We start from the raw sequence: 17767 nt of genomic DNA, 5'->3' as shown, positions 1-17767 counted from the left end.
TTAAAAAAAGAAAGAAGAGTATTTTATATATATATATATATATATATATATATATATATATATATATATATATATATATGTATATATATATGTATATATATATACTTATATATATATATATGTTGACCTGCATGGTCACGCACGTGTGTATGTGTGTGTGTTGAGATTATCTTTCTTTTGGGTGCATGTGTGTATTGTGAAGGGTGGAATATTAAAGTGACAATCTTTGCTGTTTTTTTCTCACTTCTGTCTCTTCTCTTTCCATTTTTACATCTTTCTCATTGCTCACTTGCGGTCGCGTGATTCTCCCTTAGATTTTTTTTAAATCTCCAAAAGCTACCGTAAAAGTCGGGTTACAAGCCGCTACTGCCTTCGGTTGGTGTCCCTCGCTGGCTTTACGCTGTAGCTAGCTAGCGCTGCTGCTAGTTCCATGCTCTGCTAGCTTCCCGACAACCACCGAAGGTAGTGGGACCAGCCCCGGCTCGACGCCCGTCTCGGACAGCGGGGACGTGGGCAGCAGCCGCAGCAGCTGCTGTTAGCAGCAGCGGGGAGCTAGCAGCAATAGTGGGGAGCTAGCATCCATAGCGGGGCGCTAGCAGCAGCAGGGGAGCTAGCAGCAGTAACGGATAGAGCTAGCAGCAGCGCTAGCTTGCTACAGCGGGGACACCCATCCAAGGTAGTAGCGGCTTGTACTAGCAGAAACGCTAGCTTGCTACAGAAGGTAGTAGCGGCTTATAACCCGACTTTTACAGTCGTGCATTTTTAATATTTCTGTCACTTTTCACTTCACCACATCCTCCTTGAGCCGGACATGGCTTGCTGATGAATAAACACAAACTTCTGCCTCACAATTCACGGCTCCCTTATTAAAAAATGAACCTACGTTGGTGTCACATGGGCTGCGATCGTTGTCGTCGTATCATTTGTGTGTTCGGTGCGTGTGTTGTTGTAGTTGTGTGTGCATACGCACATGTTTTGGGTATATCATGTACTGTAGGTCACGCTCTTTGTGCCTCTTTGCAGCTCACTGGCTGTTATTTAATGTCTGCTGGAGTGATGTTTCCATTGTCTGTAAGCTTGTGCCGTGCGCGGCCGGCGGCTGAGATAAGGCGTCCCGCTATACCTTCAGGTTGAGCTAACGTGACTCCGCTAACGATGTCTGGGGGGATTTGATCGCCACTTTTGGTTCCCGCAGCGCGATGGAGACGAGCTGTTTGGGCTTTCTGAACGTTTCCACTGTTTCTGTTTCACCTGTGTTTGTATTGTACATAGCAGATATAATGTTGTTCAATAAAAATATTCATCCTGTCACGAAATCTGGTGTGGATGTGTGTGTGAAGATCTTTTTTCCCCCTATCGCTCTCATATGTGTGTGTGTGTGTATTCACACAACTGTGAGTGTGTACTCGTCAGAACAACACAGTTGGACAAAGTATTGTTGTGTTTTTTTAATCACCCAAATAATGCCAACTTTAGGTGTGGTATATTCTTTTTAAGTTGTTTTTTTAATAATAACTTAAAAAAATTTTTTTATGAGAAATTGGGATTTTAAAGCAAATGTTGGCACAATAACAAATCTAAATAATGGATAATTTCCTACTATTTTGCTTTTTTATTATACATATTGTTGATATTAAGCACACAGTAGAGATACGGTATTATTCTTTTTTTTAAATTCAAATTTACATAAAATGTGTATGTATATTTGTATGTATACATATATACTATATATATATACTTTATATAAGTATATATATATATATATATATATATATATATATATATACTATATTCAATATAGTATATAAACTATGCTATATATAAAGTATATTCAGAATTTTATAATATTTTAAATTTAGTTTAATTAACATTGTAATATTTCAGACTCATCTTGGAACATTTTCTCCGTTGGTTTGGTGTAAAAACAATGACATAAATAAAATATATCTATAAATACATGTGCAGGCTTTGTGGTCCCGCATGGGGTCCGTTTAGGTCCTGGTCCCCATGAGGTCGGTTGTTCTGGAAGTGAGGTCCCGGTTCCGGTCCGGGTCCTGAACGGAACCCCTTCTCTCTTCGTCATCCCGTCGCGCCGGAAAAGGAAGAGCAGCAGCAGAAAAAAGGAGAGAAAAAAGAGAAAGAGAAAGGAGGCGTTGCCCTCCCTCAACACCATCAGCTGCAAATTTATGCAAAGCAGTGACCGCGCCGCTGCCGCTGCGCCGCGGGACCGACCTGCAGCCCGAGAGGACACCGGACTCACACCGAGGCCCGCGGACCCACAGGCCGCCCGGAGACGCGCAGCAGCGGGACGCCGGTGCAGGAGGAGGCGGAGGAAAGCCCGGACCGGGGACGGTAAGACTGCCCTCCCGTTACCCCGTTACCCAGACGGCGGCTAACGGGATGCTAAGAGGAGTAGCCTCCGGGAGCACGGAGGAGAAGCCCCGGGAGCACGGAGGAGAAGCCCCGGGAGCACGGAGGAGAAGCCCCGGGAGCACGGAGGAGAAGCCCCGGGAGCACGGAGGAGAAGCCCCGGGAGCACGGAGGAGAAGCCCCGGGGAGCCCGCAGGGGGACGCGGCCCGGAAAGCGGCTCCGGGTCGGTCCGTCATGATGCATGAAAGAGGAAGCGTTGTTTTGTGTGTGTGTGTGTGTGTGTGTGTGTGTGTGTGTGTGTGTGTGTGTGTGTGTGTGTGTGTGCGTGCGCGTGCGCGTGCGCGTGTGTGATGTTGAACAAGGAAGAAGAAAACAAACAAATGAAAAACAGTTTTATGTTGAAAGGTGAACACAGGAAGTATAAATAGATCAAATTGTACACATTTTGGTTTTTATTTAATTGTATATATAATTTTTCTACATCACACTGTTTTTTTTTTTTATGCAATTATTTCTAAAAATATATTATATACTTTTCTTAAACTCTCAAATATTTCTATTGCCATCATCTCTAAAAGTTGTGCGTCATAAATAACATATTTTGATATTTATATTTCCTGTTTCATCCTCTTCCTCATCGTAAATCATCACCATCAGTAACCATAACCGTCTGGCTCGTGTACGTTAATATAAACTTTGGATATTTAAGAAGAGAAATCTGTCCCAAAATGGTAAAAGAAATGCTGCAAAATAGTACAAAAAAGTTACATTTAATTTGTAATATAAAGCATTATTTAAATTCCTTTTCTTATTCTTTAACCGTGGATTTGACACGCTGTTGCTGCTCCGTGTTCAGCCTCCATCTTTACAGTCTCCTGCCGGAGAACTCTGAATTATTACCAATCATTACGATGTGATGGAGAACAATTACTATGAGTTATTACGATGTGACGCAGGAACAGACGCACACGTTTATCAACGCACACGTTTATCAACGCACACGTTCACGGCGCTCGCGGTGTCAGAGAGAACCTCGTCCTCATGATGCGTTCAGGCAGTTTTACGGCGTCTCTTCACCGTGAGGAACGCCGTCCGTCAGGAAAAGTGACGGCTGGCTTTTCATCAGAAAGAGAGAGAGAGAGAGAGAGAGTGTATCTGTGTGTGTGTGTGTGTGTGTGTGTGTGTGTGTGTGTGTGTGTGTGTGTGTGTGTGTGTGTGTGTATCTGTGTGTGTGTCTGTGTCTGTGTGTGACTGATGGACCGCTGCTCTGTCTCCTCAGCAGCCATGGAGACGGATGGAGAGCAGAACCAGCAGGCGGCCTCGACCAATGGGAGCGCTGCGTCTGGAACGAGCTCCCGCCCCTCTCCAATGAACTCCATGTCCCTGTATGAAAGACAGGCGGTGCAGGTAGGAGTGTGTGTGCGTGTGTGTGCGTGTGTGTGTGTGTGTTTTGACAGTCTTCTTCTCTTCTGTCTCTCTCCGCTGTTCTCTGCCACATCTTCATCTGTCTGTGTCTCTTCCTCCTCCTCTTCCTCCTCCTCCTCCTGCAGGCGCTGCAGGCGCTGCAGCGGCAGCCCAACGCGGCGCAGTACTTCCAGCAGCTGATGCTGCAGCAGCAGATCAGCAACGCGCAGTTTCAGAACCTGGCGGCCGTGCAACAGGTAAAGGTGTGTGTGTGTGTGTGTGTGTGTGTGTGTGTGTGTGTGTGTGCGCGCGCGCAACAGGTAAAGGTGTGTGTGTGTGTGTGTGGGTGTGCGTGCAACAGGTAGAGGTGTGTGGAGCCAGTTCTTCCACACAAAATACTGACAACCAAAGTTCTTCTTCTTCTTCTTCTTCTTCTTCTTCTTCTTCTTCTTCTTCTTCTTCTTCTTCTTCCTCTTCTTCTTCCTCCTCTTTCTCCTCTCAGGCTACTCTGGCTGCCAGTCGTCAGTCGACTCCCTCCAGCGGCGGCTCTCAGACCACCGGCACGGCGTCTGTACGTGCCGCCTCGCTTCTCTCCCTCACAAGATAAGAAAACACTCAATAAAAAAAAACAATCACTGCTTCTCCTCGTTGACGACTCGTCTCTGTCGCCCGTCAGGTCGGCGTGACGACGGCGCCCACGGCCGGCGGCCGCACGGCGAGCGCCCCGCCGGCGTCCACCATCAGCCAATCGGTGCTGCTGAGCGGTGCGGCGGGGGGGCAGGGCCAAATGTACCTGAGGGTGAGGTCACTTTGAATCACCTGAGGGTCCAAGGGCTTCGTCACAACTACATTTATTTATTTAATTTTATATTTTTTGTCCTGCAGGTCAACCGCTCCCTGAGGGCTCCCATCTCCTCGCAGCTCATCTTCATGCCCGGCAGCATCACCCAGCAGCAGCAGCAGCAGCAGCAGCAGCAGCAGCAGCAGCAGCAGCAGCAGCAGGAAGTAGCGCCCACTTCCTCCTCCTGCGGCGGCCAATCGGATAACGACCAGGTCGGTGGAGATGGAGGGAAAAAAATGATTAAGAAATTGTGATTTGTTCTCTTTTCGTCCTCACTGATTATTCGCCCTTCTTCCTCTCCAGGTGCAGAATCTGGCGCTGCGCGGCGTGGCGGCGCTCAAAGGCGTCGGCGTGAAGACTGAAGCCGCAGAGAGGAGCGACTCAGGTAGGTCTGGTGTTGGAGCGCCGTACGGAGACGCCACGTCGGTGTGGCGTCACATGCAGGGTCCATGCCGCCATGGAAAACCTGGGAAAAAAGTCGTGTAAATCTGGTTTAAAGTCGTGTAAACCTGGTTTAAGGTCGTGTAAACCTGGTTTAAGGTCGTGTAAACCTGGTTTAAAGTCGTGTAAACCTGGTTTAAAGTCGTGTAAACCTGGTTTAAAGTCGTGTAAACCTGGTTTAAGGTCGTGTAAACCTGGTTTAAAGTCGTGTAAACCTGGTGGTCCTGATGAACCTGCTTGTTGTCCTCTTGTCTCCTCAGCTGCCTTCTCCTTCGTCCAGCCCTCCCACCAGTCAAACTCCCAGTCTCCCAGTAAGCCAAGCCCGCCGGCCCACATCAAAATCCCCACGTACCCTCAGCCCACCAACCTCAAAGCCCACCCGTCCTCCTCCTCCTCCTCCTCCGCCTCCATCCCTCTCTCCCAGCTCCTGCTTCACGGGACCCGCACCCTCGCGGCGGGGCACCCTCCCGCGGCGGGGCACCCTCCCGCGGCGGGGCACCCTCCCGCGGCGGGGCGCACCCTGGTCCTGACGTCTGGCGGCGGCGGCACGTCAGGAGCGGCGTCCATGAAGCCGGCCGGCGGCGCTCAGACGCTGGTGGTGCAGCCGCTGCAGAAGACCGAGAAATCAGGCCACGGTGGCGGCGGCGGTGGCGGCGGCAGCGGGCCCGTCCCCATCCAGCCCAAAACCCTGCAGGGGCTCCAGCGCCTGCCGCTGCAGCTGCCGTCGAGGAACCCGCCCCCGATCCTGCCCGCCCCGCCGCCCGTCAGCAGCTCCGCGCACCAGCAGCCGGCTCCGCTCCCGCCGCCGCCGCACATCCCGGTCCAGATCGTGGGCGCGAGGCAAAGCACGCTGGGTAACCCGCAGGCTCTGGCTCTGGCCCGCGGCAGCTGCTGCCAGGACGGAGCCGGCGGCGGCGGCGGCGGCATCCTCGGCGGCTCGTCCGGCCTGCTCACCATGGTGGCGTCCATCGCCTCCAGGGAGGGCGGCGGCGTGGGACGAGGGGCGGGGCTGAAGGAGGCTCCGCCCCCGTCGGCTCAGGTGTCTCAGGTGCGTCCGCAGGCCAAGCAGAGCGCCGCCTCCGGGCCGAGCCGCAACGGAGCCCTGGCTTCAAGCCCCGCCTCCTGCTCTTCCTCCTCCTGCTCCTCCTCCTCCCAGCCCCCCGCGGTTTCCTCGCCTCCCGCCTCCTCGCCCCGCGCCTCCCTCTCCCTCCCGCTGGCGGCGGCGCAGCAGAGAGCGGCGCCGGCGGCCGCGACCACCAACGGAAGTCAGACAGCACAGGTCAGCTGATAGCGGCAAAGGGGAGGGACTTAGCGGACGAGGGAGGCGGGATTTAAACGTTGAGTTTAATTTAATTTACTTTTATACGCCGTGAATTAAAGTAACTTCATCCTTTAAAAGTTCCATCCAGAACTACACGGCTTCTGGAGATGAAATATGAAAGTAGTTTACATCTTATTAATAAATAATATTCTGTGTGTCCCAGGAGAAGAATGAAGCAAGAGAGACATGAATAATTAAAGAAACACATTAATACAAATATGTATAAATGAATGCTAATTAAATTAAAATCCAATACAATTACTACATTAATATTAAATGAGATTGTAATATTTGTTCTATTTTATTAAAAACAGATAATTATATTATATAATATATATATATATATATATATATATATATATATATATATATATATATATATATATATAATTTGGAAAAAATACTAGTAAACAAAAATATTGCTTCTGATTTGTGTTATATTTATAAAATGGACTATTTCACTTAGTTTTGTCTGTTGAAACTGTTTCTTCATGTTTCTTGTTTCTTTTTGTTTCTGTATTGTTTCTTTCTTGTTTCTTTATGTTTCTTTGTGTTTTTTAGGGAAAGCAGTTGTCGGGTTCACTAAAGAGAAAGTCCGACTGTTCTTCAGCCAACGATGAGGACGGCCCCTCCCCTCCGCGGCTCCAGCCAATCAGAGACCACGCTTCGGCACTGCCGACCAATCCCAGCGAAGCAGGTTGAACGGCACAGGAAACGTGTGAATCTCAACATTTATATTCCTGAAACGTGAATATTGACTCCTCTTCTTGTCCCCCCCTCCTCCTCCTCCCTCCTCTCCTCCCCCCTCCCCTTCAGGCTCTGGTGCTCCTCCCCCGCTCTCCTCCTCCCCCTCCCCCATGCTGCCGGTGTCCCGTGGCGTCTCCCAGGGGGAGAGAGCTCCGCCCCCTCAAGCGGTGGTGAAGCCCAACGTCCTCACGCACCTCATCGAGGGCTTCGTCATCCAGGAGGGCGCCGAGCCGTTCCCCGTGAGTACCGTCATGGAAACCCTGGAGAAGTCATTGAATTTATATATTGTTACTTTTCCAGGCCTGGAAAGTCCTTGAAAAATAGGGACGAAAAAAATAGAAATTAGGACAAAAAAAGAGTATGAGAAAAAAAAAAAGACAATTTTTTTTTTTTTTTTTGAGACAATTTTTTTTTTTTTTTTTTTTGAGACAAATTTTTTTTTTAGAATTTTTAGAATTTTTTTTTTTTTTTTTTCCTTCATAATTCAGAATTTTTTTTTTCGTTGACTATTCATTCAAAAAAGAAAAAAAAATCTTCGGAAAAATTTTTTTTTTGGGGTCCTAATTATTTATTTTTTTGTGGCCGTAAAAAACAAAAGATATTCAGTTAAATGTGCATGAAAAATAACTTCAACAGTGAACCTTTTCAACCTTTTTCCTTTGTGGCTTGATGTTTGTTTGATTGACAGGTTTGTGGGTCAGTGAAGGACTCGACCGGTGAGGATTTAACCAACGGCCGCTCGGACGTGAACCAATCAGAGGCGATTACGGCGGCGACAGGTAACGTCCGACCTCGCTCTCCATCTGAGGGCGGGGCTTAATTAAGCAATAATGTACTCGAGGCAGTACTGTATCGTCAATAATGTACTGTTCAAGGGTCGGCAAACCCTTAAAGTGTACATTATTGTAGATACAGTACTGCCTCGAGCACCTCATTGCTTTTATAATACCTGCAACATTATGAATAGTAAGTAAATAGTAAGTCGTAAAATAGTTGAACAGGTGTACAGTACATTATGGCTCAATACAGTACACCACGTGACTCACTCTCAACCAATCACAATGCTTCATTTCATCTACTCGTATTATAAACACACATTGCAGTCATCAGGGCAATAAAGTGACTTTTTGTGGTTTTTAATTACAACTTTCAAGCTCGGAGTTTCCCACCAAGTTATTTTTAAATTTATTTCTGTGTGTTTTCTGATGGATATTCAGTATGACATATTTGCCATCTGCTCTGTTTTTTTAAATATTGTCTTTGTATTTCTTCCTCAGTGCTGAAGTGTGAGTACTGTAAAAACTTTGCTCCCGCCAGCCAGTTCAGAGGCACCAAAAGGTTCTGCTCCATGACGTGTGCCAAGAGGTACTTCAACATGCATGACCTATAAGATATGTATATAATGTATATAATATACATACGCAGCCATCTGAGAGAGGACATGCTGAGAGCTGACATCCTCACGTTTAAAAATGATTATAATAAATATAAATGAACTCTTTCTCACGTGGCTCCATCAGTATGTTATGCAGCATGTTTCCTGTTCATCCACTTTTATATACGTTTTTTTTTAAAGGAAGTGAAATTCCTTTCACTTCCTTTTTTCCCTACGTTGTCAATTTCCATATTTAAATGTATGTATTATGTCGGATATGTATTGCTATAAAAACAATGCGCTGCCGGCATTGTTTTGAACAGATTGACGCCATGTTGTTTGACCCTTTTTCTGCTTTGCATTCGTCCCTTTGCCCGCGATGCCAGTATAGATCTATGAGTATAGATCTATGAGTCTAGATCTATGAGTCTAGATCTATGAGTCTAGATCTATGAGTCTAGATCTATGAGTCTAGATCTATGCGTCTAGATCTATGAGTCTAGATCTATGAGTATAGATCTATGAGTATAGATCTATGCGTATAGATCCATACGCATGGATCCATAAGTATAGATCTATGCGTATAGATCCATACGCATGGATCCATAAGTATAGATCTACAGGTATAGATCTATGCGTATAGATCCATACGGTATAGATCCATACGCATAGATCCATAGGTATAGATCCATACGCATAGTTTCATGCGTATGGATCTATGCGTATGGATCATACCACCTGCGGAGCAAAGGGATAAAAACTGTATGTGTTGCTCGTCTTGGCTTCAGTACCGTATATGTCACTCTTTGTCTACGATACAGTATGTATTGGTTCCCCAGGTACAACGTCAGCTTCCGGCAGCACTTCTGCATGCGGCAGGGTCAAGGTCAAGGTCAAGGTCAGCTCTCCAACTCTGACGAGGAGGGAGGGGTCGCCCGGCGGAGGGTCCCCCGCAGGACCAGCTCCGAAATAGCCAGCGCCAAGATAGCGGGGAGACCCGTACCCGTCAAGGTGAGAAGGAACATCATCATCATCATCATCATCATCGTCCTCGCTCTTGCTACTGCCACAGTGTGTAGTTTTCAGTATGGATCAAACTGCCCCCCCCCCCCCTCCCCACAGTGCCGCTCAGAGTCCAGCCACTCGGACGAGGAGTCCAGCGGCGAGGAGGACGAGGACGACCCCGTGTCCCTGTCCTCCGCCTCCTCGGCCTCCTGCCGCCCGCCGCCTCCCCCGCTGCTGCTGCCGGCAGCGGCGGCGGCGGAGAGCCCAGCACCCGGCTGCCTGCTCGCTGGCCCCGCCCAGTGGAGCGTAGAGGAAGTGTCGCAGTTCATTTCCTCGCTACAAGGTTGGAAGATTGAGCTTGTTTGTTTTTTCAACAGGAAGTTAGCTTGCGTTAGCTACATCCAACGCGATATTGTTTACTAGCTTACTAACGCTAAATGAATGTAAATATATTTGTGTATATATATATATATATATATATATATATATATATATATATATATATATATATATATTGAGATTAGATATTTCTTTACTAGTCCCGCGGTGGTAAATATTTGGATATATTTAATAATATTTTTGTATTTATTTATATATATTTATTGATCTATACATATTTATATTAAACATATTTATATGTATGCATATTTATTATATATATATATATATATATATATATATATATATATATATATATATATATATATATATATACCTTTTATATGTATTATTTATTCATGCATATTTATTTATATATATATATATATGTTTATATTACATATATATATATATATATATATATATATATATATATATATATATATATATATATATATATATATATATATAGCATTTCTTTTTATGACACTTTATGGTTTTTTCTTCTATTTTTGCCACTTTATCTTCTTCCTCCTCCTCCTCCTCTTCCTCCTCAGGCTGTGAGGAGGTCGCCTCCCAGTTCCTGTCGCAGGAGATTGACGGACAGGCCCTGCTGCTGCTGAAAGAGGAGCACCTGATGTCCACCATGAACATCAAGCTCGGTCCCGCCCTCAAGATCTGCGCCCACATCAACACCCTGAGAGACTGACCGCCGGCGCTCTGGCCGCGTACAGCTCGCCGCCCGGCCCTCAAACTCCTGCTGCGCTCACCAGTTCGGACATGAAACTGGTCCCAGTGCTGCCAGAGTCCTGCAGGAGGACGCGTGCGGCTCTCTGGTGGAGCTGCAGCGCTCTGCAGCTCATGTCAACGCACAGAAACTGTTCATCTTTCATGAAGGTTCCTGTTCCCTAAAATGCAAACGTGCGGTCAGAAGTAGTGGTTTGATTTGTGGTTTTTTAGTTTGCACAGCTCCCCTCTCGTTACCTGCGTTGCAAAAATGCAGAAATGGAGTTTTTTTGAATGTATTTTTCGATGCAGAAGTCACTTCAGCAAGTTGGATTTATTGCACTTGCACAGGACTCCCTCATGTTGACACACAGGGCGTCCTGTGCACAGACTCTGGCCTCGGCTGTGCCTCCCTGCTTTTAGTTGTTCATTGTTTCTTATTGTGCAGCTGAAACAAAGTGTTTTTGACAGATTCCTTTGAGGAATAACTTTGGTTCTCATCTAGCCGAACGCTCGTGGTTTTTTAAAATTGTATTTCTTATTTAATCCACAATCAGCGTGGCATTAGGACAGAAATGCAGTAAATAAATACGCATAATTAATTTAAATCCACCCAAAAGCTATTTATCAGTCATTATCAAAGATGTTTTCATTTTAAAGCATCTTTCAAGGGAACATTTACAACTTTAAATGTTAATCCTGTAAAAACTAGTACTTTGAATCATTTTGTTTGAAACGTTTTGCTTATTATTTATTTAGTCTGCGGTCTTATTCTTCAGTTTACAGGGTTTCAGCTCAAAGTGCAGCATCGCGGCTGCAGAGGCGCTGAACCAGAGTCCCGATGAAACCCGAAGCCCTCGAGTTTCACGGCTTTTTCTCTAAAAACATCGACGCTGTGTCTCGTTTCCTCACATTCCTCTTTGTGTTTTTACAAACGGAGCACATCGACACTCAAAATGCTCTTCCTAAACTGTGTTTTTCACTCCGTGTCTCTGGTCTTTTAAAGTCTTTTAACACTTCTTTTTGTTGACTCCACTGTTAGAAATGTAATCTGCAATCTGTGACTATTTCTGTTCTGTCAAATCAGAATTTTTTTAAATTGTCTAACTCAAAACCTTGTGTCTGAGTGAAGGGTGACATCGTGGGCTTGATTTTTTTTTTTGTGAAGTGACGGAAACGTTCAACAAGAACGAAGAACTAAAAGCTGTTGATTTTGAAGTGTCGACATTCATGAACAAAAACCAGAAGGTTTGGTGCAGAAAAGATAAGAATCCGGCTTGTTAGAGGAATGAAGGAAGATAAAATCCTCCCTGAATATGTATGTGTGTGTTTGTGTGAGTGAGAGAGAGTGTGTGAGAGTGTGTGAGAGTGAGGTAAAACAACGTAAGCTAAACTGTAATAAGTGTAAAATCTGCCTTTATATTTAAATGCACATTTGTTTGCTCAAGCTTCTTATCGTAGGAGTGTTCTCATGTTCTCTCTGTGACCCTCGTGGCCTTTCTCACTCGTCTCTCCCGTAGGTTTACATGAGGATTGTCTGTTTTCTAACTGCTTTTCATATCACTCCTTCTTTTATATTAGTGCTTTACTTTTTTTACGATTGTTAATTCGAGCAATGACATCAGTAGCCTTTCCCCCAAAGCGTGACCGAGTCGTAGCTCCCTCGATCGAGGACACTCGCCGTCTTCCTCGTAGCGTTTCGTCTCATGTAGCGTGTAACCGCCGGCAGTATTTCCCCTTTTTTTCTAGCTCTCTCTCTTTCCGTGTCTTCGGCTTTATTGTTAGTGGCTGTGGCTCTTTGCAGTGTTTTCTTTCAAAGAGGATCATAATCTTTGATAGCTGTGTTTTTGTTTTTTTTTGTATTTTATGATGCTCGCCAGGTTTTTGAAGTGTTGGGATCTGCAGCTGCGTTGCCATATTGTGTAGACACAAAACCAATAAATAATAATAATGAAAGAGCCCTTGTGTTGCATAACAAGTGCTGTGAGACACAACTTCTTAAGTCAAACACATCTGCAGGTCTGTGGTGATGATGGATCTCTCAAAGACTCTTTCAAAAAAGACCCCTTTTCTTTTTATTTAAATAAAGCGGCTACTTCAGGATGTGTTTGCTTGCAATAATCTGAAAAAAAGAAAAGAAACCCTGCTAACCCTTGGAGGGACGCGAGTTTGTCGAGGAGACGCTAACAATGCTATCGTGGAAATAAATAATCAAGGAACTGTTTTAAAACTGTGTTTTTATTTTTGAGGTGAAACTAAACTGACCTGCGGGGGATGTGTCTCTCTTCTATCATGTTTTTTATTTTCAAAGTGTTCAGTAATGGCCTTTAGCTTCTTTGTCCGACATGTAAGAATAGACAGGTTTACAGGGAAAGTGTTTTTTTTTGCCAACTGTCGCTGCAGGCTTTTAATCTTTGCCTTAAGGGCCGATTGTTCCTTATATTTTTGTGACCTGAGTCATAACATCAGTCCTTGATAAGATCCTGTTGGCCTGCGGCAGCCTGCTGGGGTTGTTTGTCTTAAACTCAGGAGAAAATAACACAGTTCAACACCAGCTTGTACAACGGTATGCGCTTTACGATGGCCTAATTATATGGTGTAAAACAACAGCAAGTTGTCACCAAGTAGACAGAACTTGATTCCCAACAAGTCTCTTTGCAGGTCGTGTCAGCTTTTATGGCTCCTTAGCACTGATTCACATCAGCTTCAGGACTTCATCAAACTTTCCTTCCAGCTGATATTTTTTTTTATTTTTTATGGCAAATAGTCCATTTGACTGCATAGTATCGTAACTCTATTGCAGTGTTATGGTCCCGTCACACTGTTGTAAAGTGCATCGCCTGTCCTCCGCTGTATTACTTTCTTTAAAGATATGTACATATTACACTTCCTTTACAGTTAAAAAGTGCTGCTAACCTTCATTGTATGAGTCTTTTTAGATCACCATAGTTATAGTTTACAGAAAAATAAATATCTACAACCCATATATTACTTTCCACATATACAGCATGGAGGTTAAAAACACTAAACTTGTGTTTCAAAAACAATGTGCCTTTGTTTTTGTGCTGAAAGTTCTCCATTATAATCCTTCATTTTTGCAGCAGTCCTCCAATGTTTACGACGGCGCCGGTGCGGTTTCTGGCCCGACGGTCTCAGCCAATCAGAGCACAGCATAGTTGTGTGTCTCTGAATATCCCGCCTCCTTCAAGTATTTCTCGATGTCAAGTGGTTCAGACGCTCTGAGAGCTGTGCTCCCATTGGCTGATTTTTCCCCCTCGTGAAGCGTTCTAATGAGCTCTGACGTAGAAAGCCGTTGTTCCAGGCGCCAATGGCAGCAGGCCCTGATGACGGAGTACCTACAGGAACAAGGTACAATTAACACTACAACTGAAACCCAGCGAAAAGACGTGTATTAATACCCCCTTAAAACTTACGTAGCAGGTTATTTTAACATGTTACTTCATGAGCGATGTGCCGTTGTCTCACTTGAGCTAGCAAACGGTATCTGTTAATGTTAGCTTAGCGCTACTTGCCCCATAGCCTGCTTGAAATGTAATTTTGACTATTGCAACAGAAGTTAAAGTTAAGTTTTTTTCTATGAAAATTAAGTTACATTTTAATCTTTATTAAAATCAAAAGTCAACTACGAAAAAATAGTCACCCGTTCTGGTCAGAAATTCAACAGGAAGTTAGCTACCGTTGGCTACATCCAACTCAACATTCTTTGCTAGCTTGCTAATGCTAGCTGAATAATGTAAACATATTTCTATATATATATATAAATATATATATATATTATATTATTTATATATATATTATATTATTTATATATATATTATATTATTTATATATATAGCTAGCAGCCTCGGTGGGGGTGAGATATCGCTCCCATCTCTACTCATGACATCGTGAATTTGTTATTGCTGGTGCGCTACATGATGTAAAGATAAGATAGTTGCCGGTTCTCTCGTCGCGTTGTGAGAGCAGCTTCCTGCTGTGTGTCTTACAGAGAGTTGGAGCAGCTGGCGGGCCGTTTGAGATGCTTTCCTCTCTGTAGATGCTGCAGAAGTTCAGTCTCACTGATCTTGGCAAACGGTGGGTCACCTGCAGACATGTGAGTATTATACTTTACTTTAATAATGTCCCTGTACGTAACAAATATGAACTAAACACAGTATCGCTGTCATATTTTTATTTTGGCTGAGTACTTTACTGTTTGAAAGGGTGTTTATATTTGTTCTATGCAGGTAATTATAATAAACATATGCTCTGCAATCTCATTCTATGATTCATACAATAAACAACTCTTGTATCTTCTTTTGTATACTTCTCTTGTACTTCTCTCTTAATTTTAAAACACCTACCCAATGTGACCATTTCATAGAGCAGGATACCAAAAGACCATCTGTCCAAAAGAGTGAGAGAGGAGCATAATAATAATATTAATCATAATAATATTCATTGTTTATGAATGCATTCAGGATAAATCATTTTTTTGTAATGGCTGTGATATCAAGCTCCTGTTTTCATAACTATGTCTGGGAGACATTTCAGTGACTGCTTTTATTATTTAATGTTCCCGCAGACTACTCACACGTCACTACTCTGACTGACGCCTCGTCCGCTCAACACTTCAGGCGCCTGCCACTTCCTCTTCTCCCTGTCCTCCCCTTCGCCCGGCAACGCAGCTGCGGCGGCATCCCGCGTCGTCCTCCGATAGGCCGAGCCCAATCCCCACAGCTTCGCCGTCAGATCTCCACCAACCAGGATGCTGTGAGCGCCCACGTTGCCGTGGACGCAGCGCTGAGTGTGCAGGTACTCCTAGAGAACAAAGGTAAAGACGGGATAATGAGAGGGAACCTGGGGAACAGTGCTGTGGAATAGTAGAACAATCGGCATCTTTAAGGACACTAAAAAACACACAAAATATGAACACCAACCAGACGTAACGCTCAGATTCAGAATGTTTAATACCGTGTTCATACTTTTATAGAATATATATGGTATTTTATTCTCGCTGGCATCATAACAACATAACCTGAAGTGTGAAGATAGTGTTCAGACTATAAAATACAGTATTTTAGTACATAAAGCTGACAGACAGCTGTTTAACCAACCAGAGCAGAGGCCACCTGTTCCCCCATGGAGAAGATCCTCTTCTCTGTAATGTCACATGAAGACTCTGCACCCGCGTTGTCCTTCAGTGAGGAGGAAGAGGGAAACATATATTCAGACTTATGGATAGATAGTAGCCTATTAAATCAGACCTTCCCTTCATGTGACCTGATATCTCTCTCCCTGTCTGCACTCATAACCAGTTACACCCGAAGGTAAACATACTGAACCCGACACTGTGTAGTTGGATATATATCTCTATATATATATTTATATACTACCCTACACTGCCTCTCAGAGGTGAAGAGCAGGAATTACTTAACTACGCTGCATGTGAATTACAATTCACTTCTATTCCATTAATATTTTTGGCAGCAACAGATGAGTTTTTTCCTCCATTTAGAAATGGTTGCATTGCGTTCAGGGGTTTCGGGTGATTCCCCTGTACCTGTCGACACCTCCACAGGAAGCCCAGCAGGTCTCTGTGCTGCAGCTCCTCCACCACCATCATCGGCGGCGGCTGCACCGACACCACGCCCAGCAGCTCGGGCAGGAAGGGGTGGGGCCCGAGTCCCGACACGAAGGACGCGAAACCCAAAAAGTGCTGCCTCTCGCTGCTGTTTGCTCTTTCTGAAGGGAGAGATTAGATAATTGAGCAACAGGAGACTTTCATTCAATTGTTTTTCACGAGCATCCTGCTTCACATGCGCACAGTGGCTGTTCAGCATTAGTTTTTATTTCATTGGGACACTTTTTAACAAGTGATACGTCGCGAAAAACAAAGCTTCTGTGCCATCGATCATTTGTAGAGCGTCATTTAGACTTTAAAGCTCCGATATGAAGCAAAACCAAGCACACACAAGAGTACAAAACTCTTTGAACCAGCGATCAGACCATTCTCGTCGCTCCCAGTTCATTCCCAACATCCCTCAGCAGCCTGAGACTCCTCTGCACATCTCTCCGTACCTTTCAGCACCCTCAGGACGACGTCCCTGCCGTCCATGCGGGCTCTGAAGAGGCTGGTGGTGTCGTCCGGCTTGATGGAGAAGGCCTGCGGCATGGCGGTGACCTGGCTGAAGGCTCCGCGCTGCCTCTCCGTGGACACTTGAGGAACCGTGGCCAGAGTCGGCACGACGGTCTGCTGCACCTCTTGAACCGACATCGGCAGCTCTTCGTGTTCCAGCGGGTTTATCCCCGCGGGCGCTAGAGAGAGACGCAGAATGTTACGTCAAGAGTGTCGTCCTTTTTTTGAGGCGAGTTTGAGTTTAAAAAAAGATTAGGAATGGCGCGCTTTGCTCACCGTCGATCCCCTGCAGGTGATGCCGGTGGCCGCTCCTCTGTTGGTGTCGGTGGGAGGAGCTGTGGTAGCGCTGGAAGGCCGCGGCCGGCCGCGGCCGCTTCTCACCGGGACAGTACCGCACCAGGCACAGGGCCAGCAGCGTCACCAGCGTCCCCAGGAGGAGCAGCGTGGGCACGATGATCACCGCCTGCATGTGCTCCACTACAACTAGGAGGAGGGCCACAGAAGGTACGCGTGTGAATGTCCATCATTTTTTCTGGGTATGTCACTGATGAGGAAGACCTTCCCACAGCGGGAATGTCCTCTCCGCCCTCGTTTCTCATACTTAAGTTAAGACATCACACGAGTCCTCGACGCTTTGTGAAGCGTGGGCATGCTTTTGTTTTATTTGTGTTGTAAGAAAGAAGGAATTCCAAGAGCGAGAGTTTTGGTTTCGGGCGTCGCAGAAAAGTCGCGGCTCTCGAGCGTTGACGGGACGTTCTGCCGCCCGGCCGCCGCGCAGGCCGGCGATCAACGATGGACAGTTAGATGACGCCGTCATTTAACAAAGCAGTGTTTGAGAGCAACTGCCGATACCGTCTCTGTGTGTTTGTTTCATTGGCACGAAGCTTGGCAGCAAGGAAAGGTGATTGCATGATTGCTCAATTAAGTAAGTAGTTTGCAGTTAAGCATTCACACTGTTCCGTTATCGCTTAATCATATATCTGGACACGCAGCTGGTACTTTAATCCTGTTTTAATCTT

The 17767-nt window shown here is 45.4% G+C and overlaps 2 protein-coding genes across 3 annotated transcripts; one reads left to right on the top strand and one right to left on the bottom strand.

Annotated features, from left to right (window-relative positions):
• The first annotated feature begins 2096 nt into the window (after positions 1–2096).
• Positions 2097–12820, top strand: LOC137785193 (polyhomeotic-like protein 1). Of its 2 annotated transcripts, none has more exons than XM_068576295.1 (15): positions 2097–2352; positions 3654–3778; positions 3922–4032; positions 4278–4346; positions 4452–4574; positions 4661–4828; positions 4920–5001; positions 5318–6336; positions 6940–7075; positions 7195–7364; positions 7814–7904; positions 8403–8490; positions 9340–9511; positions 9623–9848; positions 10441–12820. In XM_068576295.1, exons 1-15 carry the CDS (start codon positions 2187–2189, stop codon positions 10590–10592), a joined length of 2898 nt encoding a protein of 965 aa, XP_068432396.1. In that variant the 5' UTR covers positions 2097–2186; the 3' UTR covers positions 10593–12820. The 2 variants fall into 2 exon arrangements, with proteins under 2 accessions (XP_068432396.1, XP_068432395.1); XM_068576294.1 differs by having other exon boundaries at positions 3651–3778.
• Positions 12821–13185: 365 nt separating this feature from the next.
• On the bottom strand, positions 13186–17225 carry LOC137785221 (tyrosine-protein kinase STYK1-like). Its single transcript, XM_068576342.1, has 8 exons — positions 17025–17225; positions 16691–16927; positions 16173–16354; positions 15727–15807; positions 15204–15430; positions 14974–15014; positions 14617–14713; positions 13186–13965 (listed from the first exon to the last, which is right to left on the bottom strand). The coding sequence occupies exons 1-8, from the start codon at positions 17215–17217 to the stop codon at positions 13770–13772; spliced, it is 1254 nt and encodes a 417-aa protein (XP_068432443.1). The 5' UTR covers positions 17218–17225; the 3' UTR covers positions 13186–13769.
• Between the last annotated feature and the right edge of the window lie 542 nt (positions 17226–17767).

The sequence above is a fragment of the Clinocottus analis genome, unplaced genomic scaffold (genome assembly GCF_023055335.1).
Source record: "Clinocottus analis isolate CAN_PGR_092001 unplaced genomic scaffold, fCliAna1.0.p SCAF_14, whole genome shotgun sequence".
Classification (NCBI taxonomy): domain Eukaryota; kingdom Metazoa; phylum Chordata; class Actinopteri; order Perciformes; family Cottidae; genus Clinocottus; species Clinocottus analis.
Note: the sequence above shows the minus strand (reverse complement) of the source record. Positions and strands in the feature narration are given on the sequence as shown.